The 13,369-nt window shown below is 39.9% G+C and overlaps 1 protein-coding gene across 1 annotated transcript; it reads right to left on the minus strand.

Annotated features, from left to right (window-relative positions):
• Positions 1-142: 142 nt before the first annotated feature.
• LOC150091888 (acetylcholinesterase-like) lies at positions 143-11,984 on the minus strand. Its single transcript, XM_090377343.1, has 4 exons — positions 11,847-11,984; positions 3,762-5,313; positions 987-1,162; positions 143-317 (listed from the first exon to the last, which is right to left on the minus strand). The coding sequence occupies exons 2-4, from the start codon at positions 5,270-5,272 to the stop codon at positions 274-276; spliced, it is 1,731 nt and encodes a 576-aa protein (XP_090233469.1). The 5' UTR covers positions 5,273-5,313; positions 11,847-11,984; the 3' UTR covers positions 143-273.
• Positions 11,985-13,369: the final 1,385 nt, after the last annotated feature.

The following is a 13,369-nucleotide window of genomic DNA, read 5'->3' on the forward strand; positions in this document are numbered from 1 at the left end:
TTTACATAATTCTTTTAAATTATAACAATTTTCATGTAATGGAGTTACCTTATATATACCAATTAAATTAATTTCCTTTTCATTGACTAGAACATTTCCGTGGAATATGTACAGTAGAAGAAACATTAAAATGACTTCTGTTTTTATTATCTCCAAAGATGTTTTGTTCAATTTCTTTTCTGCAGCACACATTTCCTTGATCCTTTGCAAAAAGTTCACATCATCATTAGAAGGCAAACAAAAAGTAGGTGGCGCTACGATAGTCAAGCTTGATCAGCTAGTTAAACTCAGGTTTGTACTGGCAAGTACATCAGGATCTGAAAGAAAAATTACATTTGCGATTAACCAAACACACAACAGCAAATTAAATAGTCAATATTGCGCCATCTGGCGGAAAAACATGCTATACAACTTTAAAATCTTTATCGTTAGATTTTTATAAATAATGAAATTAAAGGATTTAATTTGTGAATATTTCAAAAAATAAACTCATGTATTTTATAAACTTGAAAACTGGTTTTCGTGTATACTACACTGTCAAAATATTAGAGAAGCTATCTAATTGTAACGTAGAAAGGATGTGCTTGTGTAGGTTCACTTTTAAGGGCTCTAAAACTGGAAAATGTCAAGAATGACCCTAGATCCATGATTCCTTACTGGTTCAACTCCACAGGACCCCGTGTGGTCTATAGATAGAAGGGACTCTGCTACTGCTGATAACGATGCTGCTATCAGGTTGTCTGCCATTACCATGGTACATTTTTACTCACTCCATTGAGGCATTTCAGCAATTCTGATAGGCTGCACTATCACGTGACAATGCTGGTCAAAGGGTTTCTATTTGTCATCGATGGAAGCGTGACAATATCGCAAGGCTCCATCCCTCCACGAGTTGGTAGGCCAGTGTATTTTTTGAAATATTTGAACTACAGATATTTTTATAAGTATCAGTTCATTCTGAATCTACGTGGACACCAAATACTTACGTACTAACTCCATGAGCGTAGGAAGATAATCACGCCAAAAGCTGCAAGGTTTAATGCGGGGACCACTACCTACCACCCCTAAATTTTCATTAAGGATCAGATATTCCTTACGAGAAGTCGAATAGGGTGGCCAAAGTTCTTCTGCTGGATTCCCACTGGAAGCGAAGTTTGGATTCCTTTAAAGACAAACATATAACATATAATGCATCAGGCAAAAGCATGAATGAACATGTTTAATCTAGTTCTAAATCTAAAATTGGGTTGCAGCTTAACTACGTGTCCTAAGAGTTGTTCCCACAAGGTTGTCAACCGGTGCATCCGGTGGGCAAATCACGTGTTTTAAAGTTGGTATGTGGCCGTTGACGATGTCTGGAACGCAAGATATACACTACTGTACCATTAATATCAGGACACTTGTATATCCACGAATAACCTTCATTTGAAGGAAAACCAATAACGGGCTCAAACGTTCAACTTTTATGACAGTCGTTACTCTTCGTGAAACTACCTCCACAAGTTCGTAAATGTCCTCCAATATTTTCCACCATTGGGCGTTCAAAGTGGTAGCCAGTTCAATTGTTTTGGACAATTTCTCACACCCACCCGATGATGATTCATCTCAGAGGTTCTCTATAGGGACTGTGGTCACTCGGGCTAGCCAGTTCAACTTTCCAAGGCTCATGTCGTCAAAGCAGCCCACACAACGCGAGCAGTATGACCTGCCACATTGTCCTTCCGACACAAGTATGGGCCGTCCCCGAAGGGCTGCTATAATATACATGAATGAGCCAAAACATTATGACCAGCGAATCGAAGCAACTGCAGGTGAACTACAGCGCGTGCGCGGGTCGGGACACTGTATAAAAAACACCCGATACTGAGCTCCGTTAATCAGTGTTACTCTTCTTCTTCTTCAGATGAGAAAGGCAGCGAACTTAAGCGAGTTTGACAAAGGCCAAATTGTAATGGCCAGACCACTGGGTTACAGCATATCCCAAACGGCACGGTTGGTGGGATGCTTACGGTCAGCCGTGATTAATACTACCTAAAGTTGCCTGAGGCGGGAAAACCCACGAACCCCCGCCGAGGCGTTGAACCACCACGGCTCATCGATGCTCGAGGTGAGCGAAGACCCTCCCGAATGGTATGTGGCAACAGAAAGGCGACTGTGGCGCAACTCGCCGGTGATTGGAATGCTGGTGACGGGAGTAATGTGTCACAAAACACAGTACATCCAACCATGATGAAAATGGGGCTGCATAGCCTCAGGCCACTCCGAGTGCCCATCGTAACCACAGTTCACCGGTGACAGCACCTACAATGTGTACGCGAACATCAAAACTGGACCTTGAGGGATTTGAAGGTCGTCTGGTCCGATGAATCACGTTTCTTGTTAAACCATGTGTACGGCCGGTTGCGTGTGCTTCGTTTAACTGGGAAAGTGATGGCGACTGTATGCACCTTGGGACGATAACAAGCCGGTGTTATGCCTTGGGAGATGTTCTGCTGGGCCCAGTTATCTATGTGCCAGGAACTATGACGTCTACATCCGTTCATGGCAACAGCCTTTCCCTCTGGCGGTGCCGTCTTTCAGCAGGATAATGTGCAAGCCACATCACTCGGATTATTCGAGACTGGTTCGCGGAACATGAGGAAGCTTCCCAGGTATTGCTCTGGCCTCCAAATTCTCCAGACATCAATTCCATTCAGCATCTATGGTTTGTGTTGGAACAGCAACTCCGAGCTCCGGTGTCTCAACCACGGACCTCACAGGAGTTAAATCTGCTGGTTTTGTGTTAGTACCAGATACCACAAGACACATTTAGAAATCTTGTAGTGTCCATGCCTCGCCAGGTACGAGCTGTTTTGGCTGCACGTGGAGGACCAACTTCGTATTAGGTAGGTGGTCATAATGTTTTGGCTCATCGGAGTATAATGCATTATTGTCCAGGATGTTGAGCTAGACCTTAGCATTCGTGGTTTTGTCAAAAACAACCAATGATCATCCCAGAGTAACCTACAAAAAACAGCCTCAGACAATCACACTGCCAAAGCTAAACTTCATTGTCGGAAGGATGCAAACCGGCAGATAGCTTTCACACTCCAAAGCACAGCTTTCCATTGATGTACGGTCCAAGAATTGAAGGATTTACACCAAGCTGGACGGCGTCTGGCATTAGTCAGGGTGATTACTGGTTTTGGACGGCTGCACAACCATAGTAACCCACATCATGCTGCATCCTGTACTGACATACGTTCTAATCATGTCACTGAGAGCCAGTACGTACTGCGACAACGTCGACCTGCGTTCCGAAATGACGATTCTTTGCGTGGCTTTCCTGTCACGTTCTGTCAATTACATCTTTCATTCACATTCCCTACGAGCATATTTATAGTTGTGTCTGACACGAAGTGCTTGTATAGGACGAGACCAACTATCAATGGAGGGATGTCCGGATATTAATGGTAGGGCAGTGTTAAAAATCTCCCGAAGGGGGAAAATATGCAAGTTTAAAAACATACTGATTTTATACTATACACTGGGCTGAATTGAAAAGAAATTTATAGAAGAAACCCTAGAAGCTACTAGCCATGCATAGCAACTGTATAATGAGTGTGGATAAACTTCGCAGATAAAACTCAATCAGTTTATCTAATTGGTCAATACAAATGAGAGCAACTGAATTATTCGTAATTTACAAAAGAGAACTTGGTGGCTGCACCTACTATATGGGGGGGAAAAAATTCAATTGCAAGCAGTTTGATGCTACTTACCCAGTTCTTGCAAAGTTGCTCCAGAGTTGAATCATACGTTGACTTAAATGAATATCCTCATCTTGATAGCCCGCAGTTTTGTTAAGGGCCCCGCCAAACGAGAAAGGAAGTTCATCTCCGTGTGTAGCTGTAACCCATCGAGGCCAATCGCTGTTCGAGGGCCTGTAGTCGAACACGTACTTGTAGACTTTATTTCCAGCTTCAGTATACTTTTCAGCCACATCTTTTACATCACACATAAAATGGTAGTCCCCCATCAGTTGGTCTATCCCGTCCCTATTACCTACTGGGTCTTCCATTCCTGGCAACTCGGTGTACATGAAAGAAATTGATAAAGTGGACACTTTGTCCTGATACCGATCCAGCTGGGTAACCATGGACATAAACTCTTCACGTGTAACATTCAGATCATCAATAAGTTTAAAAATATCTCGAAAATAAATATAGGCGAACAGCATACCTTCTTGTATTACATTGCCTAATAGAATATTGGTCTGCTTGAAGGTCTTATTCTGAAGGGATTCCTTCGGACTTTCCACCACCAAAGTACCATCAATGACGGGCACGAAACCAAAATCCATTATCCCTTCAACAAGTCGTTGTTTGTTCAAAAGTTCCTGCGCATCTGCAGACTGCATACATTCCACAACAGCGTCCAATTGATTACGATCACATGGACAACCAACTGCTTCAGCAAGTGTAAGAGATTTGTTGATAGCCGCTTCTCTATCGATGTAAGCCCATGGTGCGAGAGACGATCCACTTTGCAATAAAGCCCGTTGGAAGAGATTCCTGCTAAGGGGAGAGAACAGATGGTAAGTTACACTTGCTGATCCTGCGCTTTCCCCAAATAGAGTGATTCTCTCGGGATCCCCTCCGAAGTACTGGATGTTGTCCCTTACCCACTGAATTGCAAGTAGTTGATCAAACAAACCTGCATTGCCCGGAGCGCCTTCAATTCCAAGATAGAGAAATCCCAACGATGCTAATCGATAGTTCACTGTTACTACAATCACTCCACCTTCAGCTACCAGTCCCTGAGAATCATATATATCATAACCCGAATATCCACCACGAAATGCTCCACCATGGAACCATATCATGACCGGAACTGGATCAGTTGGAAGAGGCCGGAGCGTCCAAACATTCAGCATCAAGCAGTTTTCGCTCTTGGTCATGTTACGATACTGAAAACACGCAGGCGGTTTTTCAGTGGCGTTGAATACTTCGGTCCATGGATCTGGAGGTTGGGAGGGGCGAAAACGACTGATTCCCGTTGTGTTCTTACCATAAGGAATTCCAAAGAAGGCGTTGACTGAACGTCCATTGAATCCCTCGACAATCGTTCCCCTCACTGGCCCTTTCTTGGTTTCTACAATCAGGTCTTCGGATGGACCGGTGTCACGAACCATCATTCCACCTACTAACCTGCTTAATATAGATATACAAACTACGAGAAGGAACATCATTCTGATTCCAAATATATTTGTGAACCCACTACGATTCTTCATCTCTGTGAGCTTGGTCTTGAGTTCAACTGTGAAGATTTTATCTGGAAAAGACGTGAAATACATATTACATAAGAAGTTTATTTTTTATCTGTTATTGGAGTAGATGCAGTAATATAAAAAGATTAAATAGATGTTTTATGACTGTTCTTTTGAGAATTAACATTACCAAAGACCTTGGTGAAAGTTGCTGTTGTAGGGTTTTAGGCGTATCAGCAACTTAGGCCAAGTTGCTGGATGAAAAACCACGCTACCCTCCCCTGAGAACACTTAATTCAGCCACGTTTTGAAAAATACGGATAAAAATTCTGTCATTGACTGAATTCGAACTCAGATCTTTTCCACCCGGTGTTTAGGAGAACGGTGATTCCACTGACTGTGCTACCACGAAGGCAAGACCTTGGTATCCCTCTTTCTATTCCTCTCGTCGAAAGCAGAAGTTGTGGGTTCGAAGGTGTGGTCGCAAGTAGTCCAGAAGAAAGCGGCTAGACGCTTACAATAAAGAATGGCACAACGGACACACTGCCTTAGAAATTGCATGCTCAATTAGACAGAAAGATTGTTAAAACTTAAAAGAAAATAAAATAGAAAATAAGCAGCTGAGAAAAAGGGTGGCAACTGTACTATTTCTGAGCATGTAAGAGTGTGGTTTGTCTTTGACAGTTATGCAAGTCACTATTTTGTCGCAATATCAAATATAATAAAGCAATACGCAGAGATATAAAAGGGTTGCACCACTACTGGAAATTGTACATCAAATTGTATCTTCTAAGAAGGCGAGTTGAAATATGAGGTAAACAGGTATACATATTCATTTTACACCTAATGGAGGTCAGATGAGCTAATGAGACTCGTGGCATAGAAGCAAAATGCGTGGGATGAATGTAAATTAGCAAGTCATGGAATCATACAGCGAATAACAACTAGTGGGATGAATATAAATTAGCAAGGGTCGTGGAATAAAAATTAGTCTGCAATCGATTCACGAAGGGGGGGATTCGGCAAGCTAAGGCAGATTATGAGAAACCCGTGGCTAATAATGCAAAGAAATGTAGCAAATAATTCTTCGTTTATGTTGAATTATTTAATGAAAGGAAAGGAAAGGAAATGGATAAACCACACTGGTCATCTGGATGTGGATGGATCATCTGGATCTGAATCATCATAATTAATGACGATTTTTTTTCAGGTGACAGACAAAATAAACATTTTGCATTTACAGTGGTTGACAAATAACTGCATCACCTTAAAGAAGATAACATTTATAGTGAAACGTATAAGTTATTGTTTGATTAGAGCCATTTTGTTTGTCGCAAAGCAAAGGTGTTGCATCAGATAATGCTTCTATTGCATTAGATAGTAATTGCAAGGTATTGCATTAGCCGTTTCTATAAATACGGCGTTGGAAGGGTATACACGCTCATTAGTATCCTGTCTTGTGTAGGTGTAAGCATGGCTCCATATGTTCAATTGACACCAAGCAAAAAAGTGTAGCTATTGCTCTGTCCCAGGAAGGGCTTTCTACACCTGCTATCGCTGATAAAATAAGCTCTGATGAGCTCTGATGTTGAAACACCAGAGGCCATCTCAAAACTATTCAAAGATGGCTTTCGGAATGTGGTCTGCATGCCTATCGGCCCAAAACAAGCCTTTGTTGGCCCAATAAATGAGAAAGAAGAAGAGACTTGCTTGGGCTAAAAAACATATTTCATGGACAAAAGGCAAAAATCGGAGGTATACCATCCTGACTGCATAACACCGACTGTAAAGTTCCCCGCCGGTCAGATGGTCTGGGGATGCATAAGAAGCAAAGGGGTGGGCCGAATTAAGTTTATTAACGGAATGGTGAATGTAGAAACCTACACTGCTATCTTGGAGGAGTGCCTGAAACCCGTTATTAAGGATCACCACACAGACGTCTAAAACTACATTTTTCAATAGGACTGAGCACCTTGCCATACAGAAAAATTCGTATGTTTTATGCTATTTAGATTTAATGATGAGTTTGTCTTCTTGTTGGCATTAGAGTGCTGGACTGGCCCGCCAAGAGCGAAGATTTGAATCCTACTGAAAATTGCTGGTACATAATGTCGTCTAAAATTGCTCAGAAGAAGCCAACAAGTAAGATTCAGCTGCCGGAGAACATTGTAAGGGTATGGTACCACGAAATTGGGCAACCGTATATCCAGAAGTTGATTAACTCTATGCCAGAGTTGCAATGCTGTAATTGCAGCTCGAGGAGGAACAACAAAATATTGAGGACTTATTTTGCTGATTTACAGTATTACGTTAACTTGTCATTTCAGTTTGTACACGTAAATGCAATAAAATGTATGTTTGGTTGTTATGGTTGCTATTTGCATGATTCCTCATATTTCCATTAATTACACATTTTACCCTTTAGGAACAAATTTATGGCAATTAAAAATAAAATAAATTTTCTGTTTATACTCCGGGACTATCAAACGGTCAGAGGAGTTCACAAGATAGATAAAACACAAGAAACAGCACCGTATTCAGTAGTCACGGGCTTAAACCCCGGTTTCAAGGCACGTGTACTTATGCACCCACGCGCCTGACCACTAGGCTACGGCGGCCTGGTGGAGTCTTTTTATTGGATTTCATTCACAGAGATATACTGGTATATCCTATCTGACAAATGCATTTCAAACATTTCTGCAACCCACAATGCAGCGCAAAAGAACATTACTTGCAAATTCACAAGTGATGCAGTTTTTTGGCCGCCACTTGTGAAGAAGTTTCTAGGATTCTTCTAGTTGTAGTATTTTACTGTAATATTTTATTGTAATTGTAGTATTTTATTGTAATATTTTAGGAGCATCAGCGACTGAGACCATATTGTTCCGTGTATGCTGTCTGTAAATTGTGTGTATTCTATGACTGAGTTTCTATTTGCTGGATGAAAAAACCGAGTTTCCGGGAGAAAAAACCATGCTACCCTCGCCTGAGAGCGATTAACTCAGCCACATTGTGAAAAAGGCCCCATAAAAATTCCTCACGTCATCGACAGGACTCTAACTCGTGTCTTTTCCACCCGATATGGGTAGGACAGTGATTCTAACCACTAGCAGAGGAGGATAATGCAGAGGGGGGAACAGTGATTCTGACCACTGTGATACCTGCATAGATGGTAGGTTACTATTGTGGACATGTGGTGTACTTTATGAAGGGCGGCCCCTGAACGCTAGTTCCACTCCGCCATGCAACAACAACAATAATAATAATAACAAAGTTATTAGATACTTTAGAACTAATTTCTTTTGGAAACTTGGTAATGTCATCTTCGGATACTGGAGGGAGAGCTTCTGCTAGGAAAAATCTATCGTACAACTTCAGACGACTTTTTATCCTTCATAAAGGAGTGGACCTGAGGGCTGATGGGGTACAGTGAAAATAACACTCCAAACATACGAAAAAAGTTATCAAAACGGCTAAAATCTTAGAGTTAGCGACAAGGCGCCTTCAACTTATCATTCAGCTAACCTTTGAATCTTAAGCTGGTCAGCACATTGTGCGATATTTTTGGTTGGGGTGAATGCTTTTGTTCACCCATTTTAGTAATGAGTATTTCAAACCATAAATACGTCTCTTCAGAGTAGGTACGCTGGAAGCCCAATTTCTAATGGTGATCTTCAGATCCTTGGCATACAAAAAGTGTAGAGTGGCTCTCCACCGCAGAGTTATTCAACTTATTGAACAGCATTGCGAGATAGTTTTTGTGTCAAAAATAATACCTCAATCTTTGTGACTGAGTAGCAGTCAAATCAATTTTTCACCGACAGATTTGCTTCAGGGAGAAGATCAGTATTGTGGTCCTTTTTTAACCCTTTGAATGCGAATGCATTCAAAGGGTTAAAAAAGGTAAATAACTTTACCCTTCCTTAAATTAAATTTAAGGAAGGGTAAAGATATCATCGGCATTCAGTTCAACCAGACTTATGCACTCCAATCAGATCACCACGCAGATGCCTATTTTCCAGAGACTTCAATTTACAACATCCCAGTAAAGTAAAGATGGTAAGAATATCATTTTATATCCCCCAACTAATCTCACTGCATATAAGTTGTTGGAATAATACACTGCTCGACAAAATTAATAGAACACACAGAAAACGTAGTGTAACTCGTGCAGTTTGCAATATTGGTGTACCACAGAATGACGATGAAATGAGAAGACAGTGAGAAACTTCGGAAAGAAGTCCCAAAAAAGTCACATTACAGAAGTCCATACAAGATGCTGGAAAATATGGTCACATGACATCACTACGGAGTATGATCTCCAACGGCTAAACAGGCTTGACAGCGGTGACAATGCTCGATATAAGTGCGCCTTTAAGATTCTGTGGCAACAAATCCCATTCTTCCACCAGCACAGCCCTTACCTCACCAAGTGAATTGGAATTGGCTGTCGGTTGCAATGCGATGCCCCACTCATGTTTCATCGGATTTCAGTCCAATGATCGTGCTGCAATGGCATAATCACCTCTTTGTCTCCTAATATATTTGCCCCTTAGGTCAATGTCCACAATTTTATGGTAATGATCATCGCTCTAATGCAAAACCGGTCTCTTAACTACCTTAGCTATCATCGTTGATGAGCAGCCTGGGGTAAATCGTTTCTGTGGTCTTCATAAAAATTTTTTGTAAGTCGGGAGGGTCTTTTTTTTTTTTTTTTTTTTTTTGTTAGCTTTCAGGCACTTTACCCACCTGGTTAGCCCGGTCGGCCTCTGGAGGATCATTGGTAGTTTATTTTTTGAAAAAGACGAAATAATGAATAGTGACGGATACTGCAAATTAATGGAATCTTATTATTTTTATAGTGTTATTGAAATAAATAAGGAAAACATTTCTAAGGGATTCCACTGTTGACAGACAATGCTAAACTCACGAAGTCCATAAAAATTTGGAAATTATAGCAAAATGTGATTTTAACTATCATAACAGCCCCCATATGCACCGCAACTGGCGCCTTGGATTTCCATATTTTTCCACTTTTTTTTTCTTCTTAATAATGTCAATAAGATAATACACAATATTTACTTAATAATAATAACGTAAACACTTAGCAGTTCCAGTACTAACGTACTCCTCCAGGTTTATAAACTGGACCAACACCGAGCTGGAGGGATTATGAGACCAACCAGGATAATGAAGACCAAGACGCGCCAACATCACCCAAAGTTGGCCATCGAGAGGCTGATCACAACCCTAAAGAAAAGGGATTGACTGACATCACTGAACAAGAGAAGGCGATTAAGAACCTGCGCGATAACCTCCAGGAAAACAGTGTACCAATCTACCAAGCCATAAGAAAGAGAGAGAAACAGCACACAACCCTCAACCTCAACAAGGGGACCACATTCACACAGACAGAAGAAACAAAGCCAGAAAGATGGGCGAAGAAGACACTTCATGGCAGCTACTGCAATGTATCTGTCATCCATCAAGACTACATATATAAGATGGCTTGGCTCACGAAAGAAAGCTCTCCCCCAAAACCGAAGGATTCATGCTCGACATCCAAGATCAGGTAATCAACACCAGGAACTACATCACCAAGTATCCCGAAGTAACAGATAACATTTCAACAATGCTACCTCACCCCAGAAACAATCCAGCACACTGCAGGACGCAGGGTGATCACCCAGACGGAGTGCACACACACACGACCAGGGGACCAGGATAATACATCAGAAGCTAGAGCAAAGAAAGTTTACAGTTTTACAAGAACGAGCTTCAAGCCGTACTAGAGACCTCTACTCACAGACTATACTGGGACCGTGCCATCATAACAGACCAAACATAACCCTCATTGACAAGAAGGAAATGACAACCTAGCTGATCGACATAGCGGTGCCCAATACCAGAAACCTCCAGAACACATACTGGGGGAAAAGATCATGAAGTACTTAAACCTAAGACAGGAAGTCAAAGAAATGTGTCATATGGAACAAGTAATGACCATCTCAATCACCGTGTTAACCAATGGCATGACGCCAAAGAGCCTCCATAAGAACCTAGCAACAACAGGTCTTCCAGAGAACTCCAAAAAGCAGCAATCCTGAACAGCAGCAGGATGCAAGAGAGTTCCTTGACCAACAGTAAGAATCATAACAGTATCGTAGTAACCGGACACAACCAACTCTCTCCCCCCACCCCCCCAATGCATTTGGTACCAGTACCTGTCACGGGGCTAGAAAAAATCCCATAAAAGGAGGAAAAGATTCTTTTTTTTTTTTAAATAAAAATAATAATACAACGCAGTGTCTAACAATAATACCAGAATACTTATTAATTTTTTCAAATGACTTTTAATAGGATTTTTTCAATAAATCCTATTAAAAACCAATTATTACAAGTCTGATAAAATTGAAATATTTTTTAATTGCCAAAAATATTATTTATGTTATAGAAATGTATAATTTGCTAAATTAATTAATTCGTATCTTGATTATAATTTACACGTATGACATCCATACCATCAGACATATTACTGTTACTGCTCTTCGTTTCATTATTTATAATTAATCGTTAGGCTTAACCAAATTAAGTTTACCTTTACAGCGTATTCCTCGTTTGGGCAATTTCCAGTCTTTTCACTCACTAATTTTTAACGAATTTATACCATCGTTTACGTGCAAGAACAGCAACAATTTCGAAATATATTCTGGGAAATTACGTTCCTGTTTGCAACTTTACTTTAACCGGCATTTACTTAGAAGTTTGCACAACTTTCCAGTCCACTAACAACTTCCCATTAGCCGATAACCCGGATAATGACGTCTTCTGCCAATGCAAAAGGCGCCACCTATATTTGCACAAACATCAACAATAAATATTAATCTGAAAAATCAGAATGAAAACATTGAAATGAATTATTTTTATTTTTAATTAGAACCAGGTGCGTATTTTAAGATGAATATTAGAGAAATTCAAAACTTTCTTTCCCTGGAGATGTTAGATTTAATAGTAAATGTAATTATCGTTTTTATAATCAATTTACACAATATTTATCAAATATTAATTGCGAAATCTTCTTTCCTAAAAAAAGCGAAAGCTCTGTACAGAGTGGTAATGAAGTCTTGCATTGGTTTTAAATTTAATAACTAAAGATATACAAATAATGGAACTATTTAGTAAGAATTATACGAAAGTTCAAGTCTTAAATTTATATTCTTAATACAGTTTTTGATTATCACACTTCGATATGTTTGTCATTAACTGATCGAGTTTCTTAGAAAATTATCATCCAGCTTCTTATTGACTTTTTATAGGGCGCACCTTTTTTAATGTTATTTATTTAAATTCTGCAAGCCAAAGCACGCAATTAACTTTTTCTTAAATTATCGCCATTTTGGGTCATTCACTATTTGAAAATAAAAGAGAAATTGATAAAATATCAATACAATAAAAGAAAAATCAGATTTACATGGATGGATTATTATATAAAAAAAAACTTTGACTTGAAATTTCATGTAATTTTTACTAAATGGTTCTATCACTTGTATAACTTTGGTATTAAAATTTAAAACTGGCGCAGGACTTTATGGCCACCCTGTATTTTGGACTATTTAAGGGTTAGAAGTACAGAGATAAACATCACAGTAATGTTGCTTGATTATGATCGGGCAATTCCCGATTCACTTGGCATGAATATCATATCAGAATTCCCTGATATCTATTGCGATTTATAATAACAGTTTTCTTTTATTTAATCAGATATTTATAAATTCTATGAAACAGAGTGATAAAGCAGTTGTGTTTACGATGTCTGGACGCATGTAGCACGTTTGGTGAAAGATGGAGGTGACCTCAGCATTGCTAGATTAGTGAATTGACTTTACTTTTACTATCATTAGATTAATGAAGCGGTCTAGACTTTTGTGAACTAGATTTTTGTAATACGCTGCTCGAAAAGATTAACAGAACACGTAGAAAATGTGGCGTAACTCAGGCAACTTGCAATAAAGAGAGAAAAAAATTGGTATGGTGGTGTATGTGCCATAAAAAAAACGATGAACTGAGGAGGCAGCGAGAAACTTCGGACAGGTGTAGGGTTGTATAAGAATTACCAAAAGG

The sequence above is a fragment of the Mastigoproctus giganteus genome, chromosome 1 (assembly GCF_048544385.1).
Source record: "Mastigoproctus giganteus isolate SK-2022 chromosome 1, ASM4854438v1, whole genome shotgun sequence".
Classification (NCBI taxonomy): domain Eukaryota; kingdom Metazoa; phylum Arthropoda; class Arachnida; order Uropygi; family Thelyphonidae; genus Mastigoproctus; species Mastigoproctus giganteus.